We start from the raw sequence: 21973 nt of genomic DNA on the forward strand, positions 1-21973 counted from the left end.
TTTGTTTCAGACAAAGGTGACAGGAAGTCTCAGAGCAAAAAGGGGTCAGATTCCCTCGCTTAGAAGGCCAGCAATTCCCTGGGAGGCCCACTGAGCCAGAATGCTCTGCACCCCCTGAGAGGAACACAGTACACAACTTGAAAGGGAGGGCAGGGGAGGGGGAAGAAGTATTTCTCGCCTGGTCAAAGAGAGGCTGAGCAGGGATAGGAGTGTATTCCACATATACATAACAGGGGTTAATAAAGCACCAGGGTGGGGTGGGGTGGGGTGGGGTAAGAGAGCATTTAAGCTAAAGTTTTTCAAAACTTTGGCTACTTACAGCCTAAGTGTCCAATCCGACCATGGGTGGAGTTTGTTAAATTGCTACGAAAATACTTTGGGTTGGATTCAGACACACAGCTGCTTTCTCAATGTTAGAAAAAGCCACTTCCGGAAATATACCAGAATACAGTGGAAATTTAGCTCTCATTTCCGTGTTATTTGCTTCCAGAAAAAAAATATCCATTTGTAAATAACTTTGAAATGAATGCTAAGCCTGCACTATATTCCACTATATATTTCCAGAAGTGTGTGTGTGGGGGGGGGGGTCCTACTGGTAAGTTTGGCAAACAGTCCTGTGAGCCAGTGTGGTGTAGTGGTTAAGAGCGGTAGACTTGTAATCTGGTGAACCTGGTTCGCGTCTCTGCTCTTCCACATGCAGCTGCTGGGTGACCTTGGGCTAGTCACATTTCTCTGAAGTCTCTCAGCCCCACTCACCTCACAGAGTGTTTGTTGTGGGGGAAGAAGGGAAAGGAGAGTGTTAGCTGCTTTGAGACTGTTTCGGGTAGTGATAAAGCAGGATATCAAATCGAAACTCTTCTTCTACTCTTCTCTTATCCTTCCTCAGGTTGTCCAGCAGGGGTTCAAGCAAAGGGCAGAACAACACAGGCCTTGTCCACACACACACATTTAATGAGCATTTGCAGCTCCTTCCCCACTGCAAAGAATTTGGACCTCAGCCACCTGATGCTCCCCTGCACCAGCCCCCCTCCAATTTAGATTTAGAACTGTTTTGAATTTGCAGCTGCTCAATCCACATACAGTTGCACTAGCCAACTGTGCCAGCAACTTTCCATCTTGTTGCAGCCTTTTAAGCACCAGTTTAGTGCACTTTAGTTATAAATTACAAAGCCCATTGCCTGGCTATAATGATAATGGAGGCAGACGAGATCTAGCTGCAGCTTCTAATAGTTTTCTTTTACATCTAGGGATTGAGGCTGGTCGGCTAATTAGGATGAAAATTAGTCCATCCAATTTGCTCTATTAATAAAGGACTGCACATCACTTGAATAAGGGGGTGGGGAGAATTCATTGAGATCCGTCCCTAATGCTAACTATTCATACAGTTTAATTTGACAGAAGTTTAGTAAGCACAGAGAAGAATCAGGTGAACCCAATGCTTTTCTGTAGGGACGCAGGGGTACGCATACCATGTTTCTCATAATATAAGACACGTCTTATATTAATTTTTACTCAAGAAAATAAGCCTGTGGCTTATTTCCGGGGGTGTCTTATTTTTAAAAAAATTACCTCCTCTTCCTGCTGCGGCTCGGCGCCCGGAACTGGCTGCTGCGCACTTTGTTGGTGCTTCAGCAGGGCACGCTGCTCGGTTCTGCCGGGTTGGGGCTCCAAGCTGTGCGCGCTGCAGCTCTTGCTGCGTCCCGCCGCCGGCTTGGAGCTTGGCAAAGCGCGCGCTGCTGCCTTTGCCGGCTTCCGCTCCGTTGGGGCTTGGCAAAGTGCACACTTTGCCGAGCCCCGACTGAGCGGGAACCAGCAAAGGCAGCAGCCCGCCGCCGGCTTGGCGCTCGAGCCGGCAAAGGGTGGGCTCCCCGCCATGTAGTGCTGCTCCCATCTGGAGGAGGCTGCCATGGGTGCCGAGGCCCCGCCTCCTCTTCCTCCTCCTTCCCCATGTCCTTGTCTCGGCTCTGGCTGAGCTGGAAGAGACGGCGGGAGAGCAGCACAGTGCGAGCTCAGCGCGCGCCAGGGAAGGAGGAGCCAGGCCGGGCGGAGCTGCCGCGCTGCAGTACACGAGGAGCCGGAACACGCACCGCTTCCTCCTCCTTCCCAGCTCCCACCAGCGTATCCTCTGCCCCGCCACAGCTGCCCGGCCTGCCTGTCTGCCCGCCCTCCAGCTTCCCCACGCCAGAGGCTCCTCCTCGCCCTCCGGCTCCGGCTGCGCTCCCGGCTGCCTCCTTGTCTGGGTCCCTGCTTGCAGCTGCCGCCGCCGCTGCCCTCTTCCTCCTCCTGTCTCTCGCCTGGGCATGTCGTCCCGTTTTCCCTCTCGGAAGGTTCTTGCTGTCGGCCGCTGCCTGCTCCTTCCTCGCTTCCTGGAACCGCCCTCTCAGACCTTTGCTGGGTCCCACTGGGTCGGGACTTGGCATGGCGTGCCCTGCCATACCAGCATGTCTTATTTTCGGGGTACGCCTTATATTTCGCCAGGTCTTGAAAATCCTGCCATGTTTTATTTTGTAGGGATGTCTTAAAATATGAGAAACACGGTACCCCTAAACAATTTGTGAATCTAACAGGAGAAGAAATGATTTTTTAAAAAATTAGCTTCTTCTCTAGCACAGTGAATCGTCAGTTCTGTTGCTACCCCTGATGGCAGCCTCATTTCCTGTCACGGTGTTTCCTGAGTCCCAGACGGAAGTGAGCGTTTAATGTGTGAAGCAGTGTGGAATGTAGGTATGTGGCGTTTTACATATGAAAGTTTGGCCTCATTGAGGGGTAGTATTTCAATATGAGGAATGCATGTTCTTTGTACTTTTGTCCATTTACTGTATTCCCCCCCCCAATTTGAGCTATAAAATGGGGTTTTTCTTGAGTCAAAATGAGAGTGCCCCTAAACATTTTTAAAGGAAAAAAAGCATTGGGTGAACCAATATTGCAAATGCATTACATGAGGACGGAGAGAACACCTAAAAGTGGTGGGAAGATAGACAATCCCCTGATTCTTCACATCCACGACCAGGATGATAGCACTGGAAAATTAACAATGCAAAGTTAAGCCATTTCAGTTGTATGATCTCTAGGAGAACTCTTCCATTTAGGGTGATATTGCAAAGGTGTCCTCCACACTCTGAATCCCTATCTTCTGAGGTAATGCAAATAACCTATGAAGCACGACCCAATCCACCTACTGCAATTCAACCACTTTGCTTGATGGGACAGCATCCCAGAAGGCCTCACTTGCAGACAATGTCCTACTGCCCTCCACCCCAGCTGAAGCACTTCCAAAAGCACTTCTTTTTGTCTGTCAGGAAACAGTCTCTTATATCAGCGGGATCTGCCTAGAGAAAAGCTACAGTATATCCGGGCTCTTTCAAAGACACAGAATAAAAATGTTCCTGGTTTAGTTTTGAAAGCATTAAGGCAGAAATAATTTGGGTTCATGATTCTCCTCTATGTATCTAAATAAAATTGGGCCTGTTTTCCCCATGTACTACCCAGGAAAAAAATGTTCAGGCTTTGTTTGGTTATACCAAAGGAAATTTTAAAAATGTGTGTCAGGAGTGAATTTGAACAAAGACTGCCATAATTCTAAGACATGAGTAGGCAAAACTAAGGCCCAGGGGCTGGATCCGGCCCAATCACCTTCTAAACCTAGCCTGCGGATGGTCCGGGAATCAGCATGTTTTTTACATGAGTAGAATGTGTGCTTTTATTTAAAATGCATCTCTGGGTTATTTGTTGGGCATCGGAAGTTGTTCACTCCCCCCCCCAATATAGTCCAGCCCCCCACAAGGTCTGAGGGACAGTGGACCGGCCCCCTGCTGAAAAGATTTGCTGACCTCTGTTCTAAGATCTTCAGAATTTAGATAGCTGGGGGGCACACCTCAAGTTTTTTAGCATCTTATAGAACAGGATGATCAATATATTACCCTTCCCCCAATGTTCTTTTGTATAAGTCATGAGGTATTCATATTCTTCATTAAAAATGCACTCCTTTATAGAGAATGGTATTATTTACAATAATACATAAAGGTAAAGGGACCCCTGACAGTTAAGTGCAGTTGCGAACGCCTCTGGGGTTGCAGCGCTCATCTCACTTACAGGCCGAGGGAGCTGGCATTTGTCCACTCCACAGAAAGTTTTTCCGGGTCATGTGGCCAGCATGACTAAGCCGCTTCTGGCTCAACAGAACACTGACACCAGAGCAGCGCACAGAAACACCGTTTACCTTCCTGCCGGAGCGGTACCTATTAATCTACTTGCACTTTTGGCATGCTTTCGAACTGCTAGGTTGGCAGAAGCTGGGACTGAGCAACGGGAGCTCACCCCGTCTCAGGGATTCAAACCGCCGACCTTTTGATCGACAAGCCCAAGGCTCAGTGGTTTAGACCACAGTGTCTATTTCAAGGGTTTCAACCTTTTTGGCCCATTGGCACAATTGGAATTTTGAGAAGGTGTCATAGGTACCAGTCACAAAATGGCTGCTGTGGGGAACTGGCAATGACTGTCACATCTAAAAGCAGATAAGAGCACAAAAGGATGGTCCCACTCGCCTGACAAATTGGCCTGCAGGTGGCAGGGATGCGGGGAACTGGCCTACAAGGCAGAAAAGCTTCCCCACCCCAACTTATCATTATATATGAACCCTGCCCAGCAGTTTACAAACTTTGATTTGTTTTAATCAAGCACTCTTGCTTAAGCATGGTTTGTTGGGCCACCCCATCCCAGATGTTCACCACATTACAAAGGTAGAAGGCAAGGGCAGTTAGAAAACAAGGCAAACTTTGGAGAAGCAAGCGATCTGTGGGACAACTCATGCTTAAATCAATGTTTGTTAAGTAAACCATGGCTTAGTTTTATGTGTGGACCAGGGTATTCTTTCTTTGGCACTTTCCAAAGCATTATTATTATTATTATTATTATTATTATTATTATTATTAGCCATTGTGTGCCAGTTATCAGACTCCATCAGCCTGCTGGCCTGTGTTCCTTTGGGAAGAAGAGCAGGATATCAATTTCAAACAAACAAACAAATAAATAAATATTCTGCATAGCAATGCTACACATTAGCTGAAAACACAATAATTCAAATCAAGCTCATGTACATTCACGTTCACAGGCATAGGGATGTATGTACTCACAGCTTTCACAGCGGTTCCCAGTATAGCCAGCCAGGCAAGCACATTTGTAGCCACCAATTTTATCTAGGATGCAGGTTCCGTCATTCAGGCATGGAGAGGAAGAACAAGCTGGGAAAAAATATAAGAAGGACCACTCAGTTTCTTTCATAAAACAGCTTCCTTCACCTCTTTCATCTCTTATATGCACAGCCATCCCAGTGTGAAAAACTTTTGTAAGAGAAAGTATTTTCAGTTCCTGTTTTTAAGTGGCAATATAGACCTGTGCTGTGAAGAAAATCATTTTAAAAGTTCTTCCATTTACCAGACCCTCTGACCTGACTAACCCTTATTCTTCATGGTGAATAATATTTTTCTCAAAGACAGGGCATAGGCAGAGTGGTCTTATCTTCACAAATAATCTAAACCTGGAACTAAGGCAGCTCAATAGACACCCCTGTGGTTTTCATACAGATCACCTGAACTTCCTTTGCCACCTGGCCCCCAAGGAACTTAGAACACAGCCAAGACTTGACCCCTTATGATTTCAGAAGACTAGGAAAAAATGGGCAGGAAAGAAGCCATGGAGAAGGAAAACTGTAAAGCCCACAGAGTTGCAATTACAGCAGAAGACCCTGCAGAGACCAAAGGATTGTGAAATGTCAGTGAAGAGATCTAGGTGGGCAGTGAGAGATCTGAGAAGGGGCTTAATGAAGCTGATGTAAGCAAGTAGTTCCTAGCAACAGAAGTGCCAAAAGTTGAAAAACAAATATCCCCAAATGAGGAAGGCATGCCTGGCAAATCCACACCGTGATCAACTCCTGCCCAGGAACCAATGTGGTTCCCCACTGTGGAAGGACGTGTGGGTCCAGAATTGGCCTCCACAGTCACTTATGGAATCATTGTTAAAACCATGTTTATGGAAGACAGTCTTACCGTACTTAGCTACAAGTTATCACCGAAGAAGAAGAAGAAGAAGAAGAAGAAGAAGAAGAAGAAGAAGAAGAAGAAGAAGAAGAAGAAGAAGAAGAAGAAGAAGAAGAAGAAAGTTTCTACAACGATTAATAAAACCACCACTTTTTAATTTTTCTTACTCAGTTGCAAAGCCCCTCTGGCCAGGCCCAGCTCTAGGTGTAGTCCCAGTGGCGCGGGGCACCAGGGCGCCGGGCTGGCAGGGGGGGCGCTGCGCTCTGCGAGGGCGGGGGCGCTGGAGCGATCTCCGCGCCTCAGCACCAGGGCACCTGACCTGCTTGAGACGGCCCTGCCTCTGGCAGCCTGATCCTAAACATGAACCCTCCATTCACTTCAATGGGACTCCTGGTAAGAATGCTTAGGATTGTGGTCCTAGCCAAGGATATCACCTGATCCCTTCTGGGCCACTGCACAGTCTTTTAAGTGTCTCAACCTGTTCTTAGCAATAAGCAGGAGAACAGCCAAGGAAACTCTGTTCATCTTGTTACCCCGATCTCAGCTACCCCTTGAGGTTTTTGTCCAGAGAAGGATTTCACACTGCTATATCTTGTTAAATTTGTGCTGCCAGAGGTCTCCATCCCACAGTCCTCCCCCCGCCAAGCCTCTTCACTCCCCATGCAAATCACATTCTTTCCCATAAACAGTGTCAGCGGCCTTGCAAAAGAGAGCGTTTTAAAAGCTTTTCATTTCAGCTGCACATTAGGCCAGGACAGACTCACAATAAGGCGCACAATAAAGCTTCCTTCTAAAAACTGTAAGCCCTCCATATCCCACTCTGCGTAGATTACCACTGTAGCAACCACCCAATCTCTAAATAATTGCTGCTAAAAATGGGGCGGAAAGAAAAGTAGATGGCAGCAGCGGAATACTAAAAGGCTCCCGCTGAGCAGAGGAAACAAGATCCATTCATTCTGCCCCGTGTGGAATACGCTAGTCCCATGAGTGTGGGAGGCCTTGCTGTAACATACCCCACACCAAGTTCAATTTCACAGAGCCGACTCTTGTTTTTCTTTTTCTTTTTTTTTATAGGCTGCTTAATTAACACAGTGCTACTTATAGCAACTCCTGTGATGGTACTCTTTGTACTTCGTGCAATAATGAAAAGAGAAATCATGATGCAGAAGATCAACCAGTAAGAAAGGTGTCCAATTTGAAGTGATGAGCCCCAGTGGACTGAGAGGCAGACTTGGGAAGGTAGAAGCCCATAGTGAAAGCAATATGCAACATTCCAACATTCCAACTCTACAGTTCTATGATCCTTACCAATAACGTGTTGTGGAGTCACTGGGCTCTTGTAGATGACCTGTTTATTGAGCATTCATCCTGATTTGCTCACATAATGCTTACGGTATATGGAAGCTAGACTATGTCTGGTTTTTATCGAGCATCCTTTTTGATTGGTTTATGAGGTGGTTATCCTATTTGCTTGTGGGATATTTTGGTGTCTCCCCATTAATCATCCATTCATCCCACACCTTAAAGTGCATTTCCCCATCACTTTCCTAACTGCAAAAAGTTTGTTATTTTTAAGTGGATTTGTTGTGCCAAGGCAACAGGGCACTTTGATCCACTGTAATGGGGCCAACCTAAATTTCCGGCACCTGCTTGAATTCCTTGCACAAAGTCTGGACACCCCCCTTTGACAAGTAGCTATTCCTCTTGCTCAATTTCCCTCCAACCTACCCTTCCCCTCCATGAAATGAAATGGTCAGGCAAGCAGACCCACAAACTTTAGAGTGGCAAAAAAGAAGAAGAAGAAGAAGAGGACAGTGACTTGGAACAGCCTGGCAATCTGGGGAGAAATCTCAGAGGCAATCAGAACCATCTAAGCCCCCCTTTGTTAATTCACTGTTTTATGGCCAGATAGCAGTGAGATCAATTTTCAAAGGATTCTGCAGCTACATACATATGGAGAGCTGAGGATTCAGTAAGGGCTCATTCACACCTACTTTTGCTCCACATTTCTAGACACAGGTCTGGGCTTTCCAAGTCCATGTCTGAGTGCTTTTTCTTTTGCTCCGAATTGCCATTTGCTCCGATTCAACAGTAAATATTGGGTTTTCCTAGGGAAAGCAGCGGGGCAAAATAAAAAGCACAGACCTGTGCCTAGAAAACGCAGTGCAAAAGGTAAGCGTGGATGAGTCCTAAATTAGTCACATGAATAGCAAGAGGCAATCTTGCCCGTAGAATGAAACAGGACCATATTTCACACTCATTGAATTTATTTCTTCAAAATCATGTGGCTAAACCACTGCAAGGGGTATAGTCACAGGATTTACTTCAAAAACTCGAGACCTTTCTTTTCTCCCAGGTAGCTGTTGGTCATGCATTTTATACTTTTTCACCCTATTTACCTGTAATTTCTTCAAAGACGGCATGAAACCCATCAAAGTTCTTGGAACCATCTGAATGGAAGAGAACATGGAGAGAAGGCCCTGTGCTTCGGATCGGGAGAGGCCTGTCATTCCCACAGAAACGCTTAATTATCCTGCTATCAATGCTGTCCCCATCCCGGATCTCCACGTAATCATACTGGCACATGTAGTCAAACTCCAGACTCAGCATGGCAAACCTTGGACACAAAAGGGCGTTTTTTGTTTTTTTACAAATTCAGATGCCAAAATTTCTCACATATGTCTGTATTTCTAAATTACTTCTGTGCTCCTTAATTAGAGAAACAAACTTCCCACCAAAGAGCTTCCTTTACCCCTTCAGTTTCACAAGACAGCCTTCAAAGATAGCCTTTGCTGCTGGCAAAGGCTTCCCACATGACTTAGGCAAGCAAGCGGACACTCCTCTGGGTGGGCTGAGTTTGCAACCAGCCCTGTGGCCCCATATGCTGTGCCACTGCCCTGCCCTATCCCCATCCAAGCAATATCAATGTTGAGAGGATGGCTGCACCCCACCAACCACACCACTTCAGTTGAAAACCCCTGCACTGCTGCAATAAGCTTTCCCACTTACTCTTCCCCATACCCCTGTGTGGGACCCTTTAAAAGCCAAGATAAATTGTGATGCTTTGAGCATTCAATCAGGAATGCTCATAAACTCCAGTGCTCCTGGTGGGAAACATAACAACAGGATCAAGGTGGACACAATCTTCCATGCAACCTGACCCTGATCTCATGCACCCCACACAAGTGATATAGCTTCACTTTCCTGCTGGAGATGCGGAGACTTGAATCCCCAGTCTATTCCTCGGTGGGGAAAGGATTCTGAGAGTATGCATAGTTGCTGCCTCCCTCCTTGCTTCTCCCCAGGTAAGTTTTCTTGGGACCAGACAGAGGGAACCATTTATCTCCTTAAAGACAACCTAACACCATAAGCAAACAGCATGCTCACTGCATCATTTCTGACACAGTATAAGAAATACAGCCAGGGCTTTTTTCCCAGCCGGAACTAGCTGGAATTCAGTTCCGGCACCTCTCAGGTAGGCACCATTGCCATTCTTAAACAACGAGGGAGGCATTCCAACACCTACTTTTTCTAGAAAAATAGCACTGAATACAGCATAACATTAATTATGATTCATGTTAATGTTACAGGTAGGTAGCCGTGTTGGTCTGAGTCGAAGCAAAATAAAAAAATTCCTTCAGTAGCACCTTAAAGACCAACTAAGTTTATATTTTGGTATGAGCTTTCGTGTGCATGCACACTTCTTCAGATACACTAGAAACAGAAGTGTCAGACCCTATATATATACAGAGGGTGGGTGGGAATGGGAGATGGGCTGATGGGAGTGGTAAACCTGTAGATGGATGTTAATGGCTGCTGATGGCTGCAATTAGTCCTGGGCTGAGGTGCTAAAGAAAGCTTGATCATGCATAATGAGATAAGAATCCGATGTCTCTATTCATCCCAGGTGCTTCCATGGTTTTAAGCTTGGTAATGATTTCCAATTCAGCAACTTCTGTTTCCAGTCTGATCCTGAAATTTCTCTGTAATAAAACAGCTGCTTTGAGATCTTGTATAGAATGTCCTGGGAGATTGAAGTGTTCTCCTACTGGTTTTTCAGTCTTATGGTTCCTGATGTCAGATTTATGTCCATTTATCCTTTGGCGTAGGGTTTGGCCTGTTTGTCCAATATAGAGAGCTGAAGGGCACCGTTGGCATTTGATGGCATACACAATGTTAGAAGATGAGCAATTAAATAGTCCTGAGATGGTATGTTGGATGTTGTTGGGGCCAGTAATGATGTTGTCCGGGTGTATGTGGCAGCAAAGTTGGCATCTGGGTTTATTGCAGGCTCTGGTACCAGTGTCCATGTTAAGTCTGGTGGTTGTATTATTGTGGGTGAGGAGTTGTTTAAGATTGGGTGGCTGTCTGTAGGCAATGAAAGGTCTTCCTCCCAGAGCTTGAGAAAGGGAGCTGTCATTGTCCAGGAGAGGCTGTAGATCTCTGATGATGCGTTGTACTGTTTTAACTTGGGAGCTGTATGTGATGACTAGTGGTGTTCTGTTATTTTCTTTTTTGGGTCTGTCTTGCAGCAGGTTCTCCCTAGGTATCAGTCTGGCTTTGTTGATCTGTTGTTTAACTTCATCAGGTGGATATTTTAGTTCTAAAAAGATTTGCTGTAGATCTCTTAGGTGAGATTCTCTGTCTGTAGAGTTGGAACAGATACGGTTGTCACGTAGGGCCTGGCTGTATACGATGGATTGTTTGGTATGTTTGGGATGGTAGCTAGAAGCATGTAGATATGTTTGTCGGTCAGTTGGTTTTCTGTATAAGGTGGTGTCTATACGTCCATCCTGTATTTTTATAGTAGTGTCCAAAAAATGTATTTCTTGCATGGATTGGTTCATTGTTAGGTTGATGGTGGGGTGAAAGTCATTGAATGTCTGGTGGAAGGTTTCCAGGGTCTGTTGTCCATGTGTCCAGATAATAAAAATATTGTCAATGTATCGTAGGTACAAGAGAGGTTTGAGTGGGTAGGAGTCTAGGAAACGATGTTCTAAATCTGCCATGAAGATGTTGGCATACTGTGGGGCCATGCGGGTGCCCATGGCTGTGCCGCTGATCTGGAGGAACAGGTCATCACCAAATTTGAAGTGGTTGTGGGTAAGGACAAAGTGGCAGAGTTTGGTAGCAAAGTCCGCTGTGGTTTTATCTGAAATGGTGTTCCTTATGGCTTGTAAACCATCATTGTGTGGGATGTTGGTGTATAGAGATTCCACATCCATAGTGGCTAGTATAGTATTGTTAGGAAGATTGTTCAAAGATTGTATTTTCCTCAGAAAATCTGTGGTGTCACGTACGTAGCTGGGAGCACTGATAGCATATGGTTTCAGAACAGAGTCCATATAGCCGGAAACACCCACTGTAATGGTGCCAATACCTGAGATGATGGGGCGATCATGTTAATGGTTGGGGGAGCAGAAAAACTCCACTGGAAATCCCTCTAGGTTACAGGGGTGAAATGTGATGGCTGAACACACCTTACATTTGTACATAAACTTGGAAATAATGATCTGTATGCTGAAGTGCATCTCCCACCTACCTTAACTCAACAACAAAACCAGGTTTAGCATGAATAGTCCACTCACAGCGGGCATTCAGTGGATAACTCTCCAACAAGATCTGACCCTTGGAAGCCTGCAGAACCTGACCACATCCTGAAGGGCAGGAAAAGAAGAATAAGATTTATATTAGGCTCTGTGAGGGAACACAAGACTCAGAAATAGCTCAGAGCTAAATGGACCAGTGGTGCGACTCGAGATAAGGCAGCTTCATATGCTCCTATGTCCTAATCTGTGGGATTGAGGTGTGTTCAAACCAGGATCTGAAACTACAGTTTGTTGAGCTGACTGAGTTAAAAGCAACTTCCTTTGCCACCTGGACACCCACAATATATAGATGGTGACCCTTCTGCTCAATGTGATGGGTCACAAGCGGTGTCTGCACCACCTCCTAACTTATAGGGAACTACACCGGGAAATCAAAAACGATTGCCCAAGGTGGAATTTAAATCTATTATTTTAGCACTGGTTTTCGTTGTGCTTTTCCACAGATCCTGGTTATTTCAGCTTCTTGGGTAGATTGTGCCATAGGTAAACAGTGGGATTCATTGCCATTTTGATGCTACGTCTAGGTATCAGGTATCAAAGCCTTGACACGGCCATAGTACTAGCCTCTACAACAACTTCCATGTTGTTGCTGGAGAAACATTTGGCATGCACCCAAGTATTACCGGTAGGACTTCGATGTGTGGCAAGACAATCTCACAACTGTGCCCCTGCAGATTCAGACTCAGGTAAACTATCAATCCACATTAGATTTGTTCAGAACTTCTTGTCTGTGTGTTCCCTGGATGAACAGAAGGAGAGGGTTTGCTCAGTGGCCCCACTTCCAAACTCTCTATGTCAGGGATGTCCAACCGGTTGACTGCGATCAACAGGTTGATCCCCAAGTGATTGTGGTCGATCATGGGCTCACTTTCCTCCATGGGGAAAAACAACAACATTCGGCCCCGCCCCCCACTCTGTCCTTCATTTGTACACAAATGGAAGACTGAGTTATGGCTGTGTGGTTTATTGAATAGTGAGCAATTTATGGCGTTTCCCCTCCTAAAAAAAATCAAACAGAAATTGCTTCTCCCCCTAAAAAAAGTTCAAAAACCTTGGCCCCTAGAAAAAGCTCAACAAATTTAATTCCCCCCTAAAAAAAGCTCAACAACTTTGGGTCCCCCCCCATGGGTAGTTCACTGACAGTTTTTTATTCTGGAAATAGATCACAGTCTCTTGGGAGTCGGACGTCCCTGCTCTATGTATTCAGAGAGGATGTTGCAAGGGAGATATGAACAAACCAGTGTTTGTAAGGTTGTAGGCAGGCTCACTTGATTTCCCATGTGTGCGGGAGATGAGCAGTGGCCTAAAAAAGCTCAGCAGCTTTGTCACATCCAGCAACATGCCATGTGCCATAGCATGATATTTCCTCTTTCCTGCAAGACTCTACAGTGTTAAGACTTGTCCGTTCTAATAAAGGGGGGGAATCTCCTTTTGTCAGTTTACCCTCAATTACCCTCAATTAAATGCACTCTGATGAAATGGAAAACAAGCTCAGAAGGGTTCATCATAAGTGTTTCGTTCCACACCAGGGCTTGTTGGTTCCTGATGTGAAAAGCTGGAGAATTAATTACTTTGCCCCCATGGCTGTCATTAAGATGCTATTGGGATATGCCAGGATCTGCCGCAACGTACATGATAATGCAGCTTCCCACACTGGAGAGAGGAAACCTTGCCCTGTTGCTGGCTCCTACCTCAAAACAACCTGAGACAAAGCTGCAGGAAACCTTCTTCAGAAGGATTGACAAGGTCCTTGAATCACCTCAGAGAACATTCCCCTTTCGTTATAAGGGGGCTTTTGAGTTGCCTTTGTTGCTCTTGCCTTTTGACGAGAAAGAACTGGTGCAAAGAGATGTTGGCGTGCCGGGAATACTGAATGCACCTTTCTCGGGAGAACATTATGGTCTGAACTTGCAGAAATTCCTGCCAAGGAAATAGGACTAGCCAACAAAGCAGGTGGTCCAGAGGCTAAAGAGAGAGAGCCATTCAAAGAGTGGCCCCAAAGAAACAGGCACATATTTGCCACAAACTTTTGCATGAAGCATAGCTGTGGTGAGACGTGGATCTTCCATTTCCCTCTGCCATCTCAAGCTCTCTCAGGAAAGGTTTATGTAATGCCTGCCACCTCTCTCTCTCTCTTAACAAATGATTGAGCAACCAGCGCCACCATTTCTACTCAAAGGGATCTTTTCTCTCTGAAGAAGAAGAGAAAGACTGGAAAGTTCTCAAGAATAATTTACACCCACAATGGCAAATCCTGGCAAATCCTTCATTACTTCTGAGGAGTGGAGAGGGAGGGAAGAGTGAGAAAAGAATCCATTTTGGAAGACTGTCAGCACCACTGTGCCATCTGAAAAGGAGGAAAAACTGTTTTCTGGGACACACAAAAATTAAAAAGAGAGAGAGAAATAATGATTGTTTAATCCTTTCAATAATTGTAATTTACATTCTGTGTTTATGCCAGAGCTGTTTATTATTATTATTATTATTATTATTATTATTATTATTATTATTATTATTATTTAGGACTACTTCAAGCCTTGAATTGTCCTCTTTAGATACAGTTCCTCTCCTTTAGATACCTCTCTGTGGAATCCTTGTAATGGAAGTGCGATGGTTTCAACGTGGATGTGAAAAGGAAGTGGAGTGGTTACAGTTCCACTTAAAAAGAAGTGGGATTCTATTTAAGGTCACCCGAGAAAATTCATGGGCAGATAGATATCAATAGGGGTGATGGGTACTCTTGTTAAGAGGTAAGTATGCCTTATTTTCCACTAAGTCCACTAGGACTTTGCTCTTCCACCAGACCATATCCATCTGATTCATTTGTATAGTCTTACATAGAATATGTAAGCAAATCATACTGCCCATGGTCTTCTCCCGTTTTTGGTGGGCCCAGAGCCAAGCCTCACCCAGTCTATTGCCTGGCAACAGAATATTAAAAACATGATAAAACATCAAACATTACAAACTTCCCTAAATAGGGAGTTCCACAGGGCGGGCGCTGTGACGATACTCTCTTCTCTATTACTAACAGTGTGCTGAAGGAATTCAGTTATTGTTCAAACAACCCACTATTCCTTCTTTCTCCCAAATAAACTCCCAGTTTTTATATGGGTTTGCTAGTACATAGAGTACAGTTCCAGCTTTCCAAATAACGTGGCTCTGTATCCTTAAAAACTCCAGGCAAATGTTTCAGGAACAATCTTGTGCCCTCAGTAAGGTTTCCCTCTCAAATCAGGTTCACCTCAGCAGCTGTTGCCTCAGCACTTTAGCCACTGCAAGGCACTCTTTCCCTCCACTTGCCTCCTCTGTGCGTGACTGTGAGATGCAAACTATCCACCTGCTCCTCAGGCTTAGTTTTATCTCCCCTCTTCAGTAACCACCCTTTTGAGTTTAGATACGTTGCTGGAATAAGGAGGAACATCCAATTTTGACACAACATAGATGAAAGCTTTATTTAACTGGAGAACATGTATATTTCTTTATGGTTTCATTTGTTTAAACTCTTAGTTCATCATCTTCTTTTCATATAACACAGACTTGTTAATACAGCTCCTGCATCCCTCTCTAACACTGTACTCTCAACTGCCAACTGCCAACTCCCAACTGCCATTTAGAATGCCCTCTAGCTCCGCCTCCCAGGGAACACCTGCCTATAATGGGAGTGATAGATTAACCCATGATGAACTGGAATCATCATCAGGCACTATTCCACCACAGGCACCACTACCAAGAAGGCCCTCTGCCTGGTTACCTGTAACTTCCCTTCTCGCAGTGAGGGAACCACCAGAAGGCCCTCAGAGGAGGACCTCAGTGTCTGGGCAGAACGATGGGGGTGGAGACACTCCTTCAGGTATACTGGGCCGAGGCCGTTAAGGGTTTAAAGGTCAGAACCAACACTTGGAATTGTGTTCGGAAATGTTGGGAGCCAATGTAGGTCTTTCAGGACCAGTGTTATGTGGTCTTGGCAGCCGCTCCCAGTCACCAGTCTAGCTGCCACATTATGTGCTTGGCACATGCTGTAATGTAAGAAGAGCCTGCTGAATCAGGCCAGTGGCCCATCTTGTCCAGCATCCTGTTCTCACGGTGGGCAGCCAGATGCCTATGGGAAATCCGCAAGCAGGACCTGAGCACAAGAGCCCTCTCCCCTCCTGTGGCTTCCAGCAACTGGTAGTCAGAAGTATAGCCTCCTTCTCCATGACTGTGCCCAGTCCTCTTTCAAAGCCCTCCAAGTTGATGGCCACCACTGCCTCTTGTGGCAGCAAATCCCACAGTTTAGCTATGCACTTTGTGAAGAAGTACTTTCTATTGTCTGTCCTGAGTCTTCCAATATTCAGCTTCATGAGAACTCCATGAAGTTCTGGTGTTAGGAGAGGGAGGGAGGAAAACTTTGCTCCATTGCATGCATAATATTATACTCTTCTATCATGTCACCTCTTACTCACCTTTTCTCCAAACTAAAATAAAACCTGTCATTTTTTTTGTTTCCTCATATGTTTAGCTTAATGATGTTTCCCCATTAATCCATAATAGTGAATACGCCTGGGTGGAAAGGAATCACTCTTTTTATATATTCATAATGCCTTTTTCATGGAAGAGCTTCTGAGCACCACCTTCTGGATAGATTGAGGTACTACAGTAATTTGTACACTATGGAAATCTTTTTTAAAAAGCAAGGTTACCTAGTCTCCCCTATACTGTAGCCATGGAGGTATTTAAAGAACTTGACCCCTATTCCATATTGTGCCATTTCCTGCAAATATGATACAAACAAGTAAAGTACTTCCAGGCAGTGACTACTAGTTTTTGACACATGGTTGCACGGGAATGTTTATTGCATTTGCCATTAACCGTTTTATGTCTCAATTGATTGATAGCTCGCTTTGCTGTGACTTTAAATGTTGCAATATTCATATAACTAAAGTGCATTATTTGTTGGAGTGTTGCAGGTGGGATTCAACTAAATCATTGCATCACCCATTCATAGCTCTCACCTTATCCAATATTCTGAACGGCGTCGGCCATGACAAGGATCTGTATCTTGTCCTGGGTGGGTAGCTCTTTGGACCTAGCCATGCATTTCCTTGATTCCCACTTTATTCAGTCTTCCCTCCACCATATTTGAAGCAGTACCCTTTCCCCTATTGGGGAGCATGTCTCTAACAATACTCACTCATGCAATCCCCTCCATACCAGCCTGCTCTGCATTCTGCGCAGTAGATGCCCTTGATATAGAAGTTGTCTAGCGTTCCTCCCCAAGATCCATTGCGACAGGACTTACAGTTTTCAAAAATCATACAGCCTAAAAAGAAGAGAAAAACCATCTGGTGGGTGGAAGGCTACGTTCAGGTTTTTTTTTTCTGGATGGGGAATGGCATTTAGAGAACATTTCTGGTCTGATTGAACAGACCTTGGCTTGGAAAGTGTTTTGAGCCACACATATGTGACTTGTTTGTATCCCCCTGAACCCTCCTAAATTGGTTCTGGTCTTATCCCCAAGCCTTCAGTGTGGATTATGGGGCACAGCAAGACGCATGTGGGGAAAGGAGCGGGAAATCCCTTTATTCTAACACAAGAATTAACCGAATACTGCCCAATATCTCTGAACATTAGGCAATGTTTTTGAACATTCATAATCTGTATCTGAGTCTCACAGAACTATTGGAATCTCACAAACACACCTGGCTTTTATATCAAAAATACAACACTGCACAAATTTCAAACACTTAAATTTCTTTTAGACCTAGTACGAATTGAAACTGCTGGGCATGTACATTGGGCTACAAAGGAGCAAATGAAAGTGGATGGCAGAGATAATACACTACAGCAGACATGCTGTTTGCTCTGGACAGCCAGAACAAGTGATAAAAGACTGGCAGCCTGGTTAGATTGTAGCTGGAAATGTATAATATATCTAAATCTACTTATAGTTCCTTGGCTTCAAGATAGAGGAGCCGGAGGACTTGGGGAAAGCTGTTGGCCTATATAGTACTTCCTTTACTAAACACTATCTAGAGAATTTGACTATTTCCTTGGGATAATGTCAAGTAGTAGAAGCAGACTTTGGTTATATGGTGCTCAAAGCAAAGAGAAAATTTGCCCTCCCCCAAATATTTCTTATTTTCACAATAATTTCTTTTGGTACAGTTGCTTTTTAATGGATCTTCTCAGTAGGTACCCATATAGACGGTGCTTTTTTCCTAAAGAAAAAATGTTTAGGGGTATTCTCATTTTCCTACTCATATTGAAATACTGCCACTCAATGAGGCCAAACTTAGGTTCACAAAATGTCTAGGGGTATGCGTACCCCCAGAAAAAAGCACTGCATATAAATATAGGTTTTATTATTGGTACTGTAGTATTAGTAATAGTGTTATTTTGCTCCCCTTCAGCTCAGAACCATGTGCGAGGAACTGCCCGCACTGCCCTAAATCTGGCGTTGCAAGTAGACTAATGACCCAGGGTAAACAATTTGAATCAACTCCTAATAGAAATATTATCTTCTTGGTTCTACTGGCTGTTGCTTCCTTATTCCTTTGTCTTTATTGTTTTCTCATTCCTTTCGCGGAGTCTGAGCTCAGCAACTTTGTTCCTATCTTTTTAAGTAAGGCAATGTGCAAGCCAGGCCTGGGAGACTCAGGAATGAAAAATCTTCATCTGGTGCCGAAGCCAACAATGACTTTACTCTCTGGAGGGCTTCCAGGCATACACGGTGAAATCCTGGAAACTTTCAACTCCGAGTGTGAGTTTAAATTATTAGAAAAGGGGACGTACTAACGGCAATATGCTAAATGCATTAGCTTTCATCAACTCAGTAAACCATTTGTATTGGCACCCATCCATCTCTGGAGAGAGAGAGAGAGAGAGAGAGAGAGAGAGAGAGAGAGAGAACTATTCATCATCAATGTCTGGCAGACAAAACAGGCTGCACGCTCCACCTAACTACAAACAGGGTCATTGAATAAAGATTTATGTCTGGTGAGAACAGCCAAAAGGTGAGGCGGTTCAGATAAGGGCGATAGATCAACATACCTGGGTGGATTAGACAGGAGTCACACTCGTTGTCCTCGTTCCTGCAGCAGGGAATAGTGTATCCTACCACTTCTTTTCGCCCGGGGCACACACACTTTATCTGATCGTACTCACAACACTCCCGACACATGATATTCCATTCGGCTCCCGGACAATTTTCATTGATCACCGTATAACCTGCCGAAAAGCAAAGCGAAGAGGTGTGTGGGAGGAAATAATTCATTATTGGAAGAATGTCATCCATTCCGTTACAGCCAAACAACATGTCATGCAGGAGATCTGCGGTTTGATGTCCTGACTCAAAGAACTGTCATTTGGCCGCTATTCCTTGTTGCAGGAGACTCAGCACAATGTACCTTGACTATCACAGAATCCAGAGAGCAGCTTAACTCCATATCTGCACAATGCCATCAACAGGATCCCAGATATAGTAAGAGGCAATTTAAAAGATTGGCTTGACCTGAGTTCTGCTTTATTTAACATTGTTCACACAACTTGGAGTATCTAAGAAGAGGGATCCGATTCACATTTCCTTCCAGCTTATGGTGTTTTCTGGACTTCATGAGAAAATAGCTGCTGCATTGCATTTGTTTCATATGACATACATTATTGTTGTCAGATGACAGATTAGGAAATTGTATAAACACTGGATTATATTCTTGCTCTTGCATCCTTATCATCTTTTTAATGGTTTATCTGTTTAGCACTGTAGCTGAAATAGATTTGCTATTACTGTTGCTACTACCTATCTGAACATTGCGGAATATTTGTATAACTGTTATTTTTTAAGCAGTACCTAAGGTTTTCAACTTGGCAAATGCTGCCAACTCCTCTTTAAGAAACCCCAGACTGAAACTGCAAAAATTGTGACTGTTGGCTAAGAAAGTAATTCTGCAGATTCCATCTTCCTTCCATTGGCATGCTGTCTGCATCCAGCAAATTGAAATTTAATGAGCTGACAATTCTATCAGGGTGTCCCTCAACCAAAAGACAGACCTGAGGGCTCTTACCGTGGAGCCTGGAGATAAGAGAAGGTTGCAGAGATGAATAGAGGAAGGAATGTAACAAGACCGTCCTTCATTTTTGTCAGCAGCAGGGCCTTAAATTTCCTGTTTTATGTTCATTGCAACAAAACTGCTTCAATCAGGATTACACCTTCCACACACAAAGTGACTTAGAAAAAAATTACAATTTACTGGCAAAATTAGGCACACGGAAGTCACTATGAATAGAAACATAGGAAGCTGCTATATACTGACTCAGACCATTGGTCCATCTAGGCCAGTATCGTCTACACTGACTGGCAGGAGCTCTCCATAGTTTCAGACAAGGAATCTTTCTTATCCCTAACTTGAGATGTGGAGGGTTGAATTTGAGACCTTCTGCATGCAAAACAGATGCTCCACCACTGAGCACAATTTTTCTAGAAAAAGAGGCGCCAGAGCTTACCATGAATTTCTTGCTTGTTCTCTTAAAATGGCAATGGTGCCCACCTGAGAGGTGCCGGAGCTGAGCTCCTGTGAACTCCGTCTGAATAAGCCCTTGGTAGGACTCTTCCCTAAATACCTACAATCAGACACATGTCTATGTAATTAGAAGCAAGCCCCATTGAGTTCAGTGGGACTTACTTCCAAGCAAATGTCCATTGTGTTTTTATGAGCTAACTGATTCCAACGGAATCTTCATACATTATTATTATTATTAGTAGTAGTAGTAGTAGTAGTAGTTAGTAGTAGTAGTAGTAGTAGTAGAATTTACCCATCCTAAGGCATACCCTCCAAGTGTACCTATTTTCCAGGGACAGTCCTGGAATTACAAAAGCCATTCTGGCTTCTGATTTGATCCCAGAATGTCTCCATTTCCCCCACCAAGGCCGCCACTGAGCTCAGGGAGGAGGATGAGCCAGCATTATGCAGCTGTTCCATAATCCTGTATAATAAACTCTACACAAAGGATATGTTGGTATTCATGGAGACAGATAGTCAGAATGTATGGGCTGTTTATTACACCAATGGCTATTAAAAGTTAGATTGGAATTTTAGACCCATCCTGGTTTATAAGTCAGATGAGTCCATTTTTATTAACAACGATGATAAAATCTGGGTGACAGGCTGAGCCCTGTGATGTGGCTTGCAACAACTAATTGGAGGGTTTATTCACAGTTGGAATCACAAATATGAGCCAGGTGAGGCTTTGCGACACAGAATCGGTTTGGATGCAGTCTTCCAATTATGAATGAACACTAGAGGGAAAGCAGAGCCTCTTTAAACAAAGCAAAGAAATAATGCAGCGCTTGTTTTTTTGCACTGGCCTTAGAATTCTATTGAGGAGAAATCCCATGGCAGCTTGAACTCTGATTAAAGTACAGGGGGGGAAACATACCACAAAGGGTTTCAGAACGTCATAAAGTACACAACTGACTTTAAGCTATAATGCTTCCTTTCTTCATAGGAAATTGTTTCATTTTATCTGAACACACAAGTTTCACATTCATTCCCAGAAATCTTTTTATTTGCAGCAAACAGCCCTTTCGGAGGGAAATAGACACTCTGGAGGGCAGTATTTGGCCAGAAAACAACACAAAGAGGGAAAATAACCCCTTCCCAGGCCTGTTCCCCTCTATTCCAAAGAAAAAGCCATGGCCAGTTCTAAGCACAATAGCAAAAAACACCTCAATGAAACATGGGACGTTTAGTGGTATTAAGAATAGCCCTATTGCATAATGCCAAAGGCCCGTCGAGTCCAGCATTGTATTCTAACTCTGGTGGACCACATGCTTTAGGGATGCAATAGCCCTCTGCCCACACTTGTGATTCCAGGCAACTGGCACCCTGAGGGATCCTGCCTTCAACAGTCGAAGTAGAAGCTAGCCGTCATGAAGTACACATTTGTTGGAAGAGAAGAACAACTGAAAGGACTCACTGACAGATTTATTGTGTTTATACACAGCATAATTCTCTCAACTACATGGAAAGGTATTTGCTGGGGGGAGGTGGGGAGGAATGCACATTTTCTTCCGGCTCCATGGTTTAAGTATCCTTAAAAAATGATTAAAAGTCTAGATGAAGTGCCAGTTTCCTTAATATTAATCTCAATTTTATTACACCAGTAAGGTAAGAAGAAGCGAGTGGCTAATTTATTGGGATGGAACAAAGGGAGAAATGTCATTAAGTGCTGACATAAACATTTGCACATTCAGTGAGCCAGGAAATAGCCGTGCCCTTAATGTGTGTGAGAGAGAAGCGATTTGATTTCCCATTGCTAGGCTTGGGCATTCTAAAACAGGCAGGCACCCTG

General features: G+C 44.3%; 1 protein-coding gene across 3 annotated transcripts in view; it reads right to left on the reverse strand.

Annotated features, from left to right (window-relative positions):
* PAMR1 (peptidase domain containing associated with muscle regeneration 1) overlaps window positions 1-21973 on the reverse strand; it is a 48515-nt gene that overhangs the window by 18777 nt on the left and 7765 nt on the right. For 2 of the 3 annotated variants that reach the window (XM_035121103.3, XM_035121024.3), the window contains exons 2-6: window positions 18677-18853; window positions 16818-16946; window positions 11578-11692; window positions 8435-8652; window positions 5133-5240 (exon numbers count right to left, since the gene is read on the reverse strand). In XM_035121103.3, the coding sequence (XP_034976994.2) occupies window positions 5133-5240; window positions 8435-8652; window positions 11578-11692; window positions 16818-16946; window positions 18677-18806 (700 nt within the window). In that variant the 5' untranslated portion in view covers window positions 18807-18853. Of the gene's footprint in view, window positions 1-5132; window positions 5241-8434; window positions 8653-11577; window positions 11693-16817; window positions 16947-18676; window positions 19051-21973 lie in introns of those variants that run through there. The other variant, XM_088668962.1, reaches the window with a different exon arrangement.

This window comes from Zootoca vivipara, chromosome 1 (genome assembly GCF_965207765.1).
Source record: "Zootoca vivipara chromosome 1, rZooViv2.hap1.1, whole genome shotgun sequence".
NCBI classification, from domain to species: domain Eukaryota; kingdom Metazoa; phylum Chordata; class Lepidosauria; order Squamata; family Lacertidae; genus Zootoca; species Zootoca vivipara.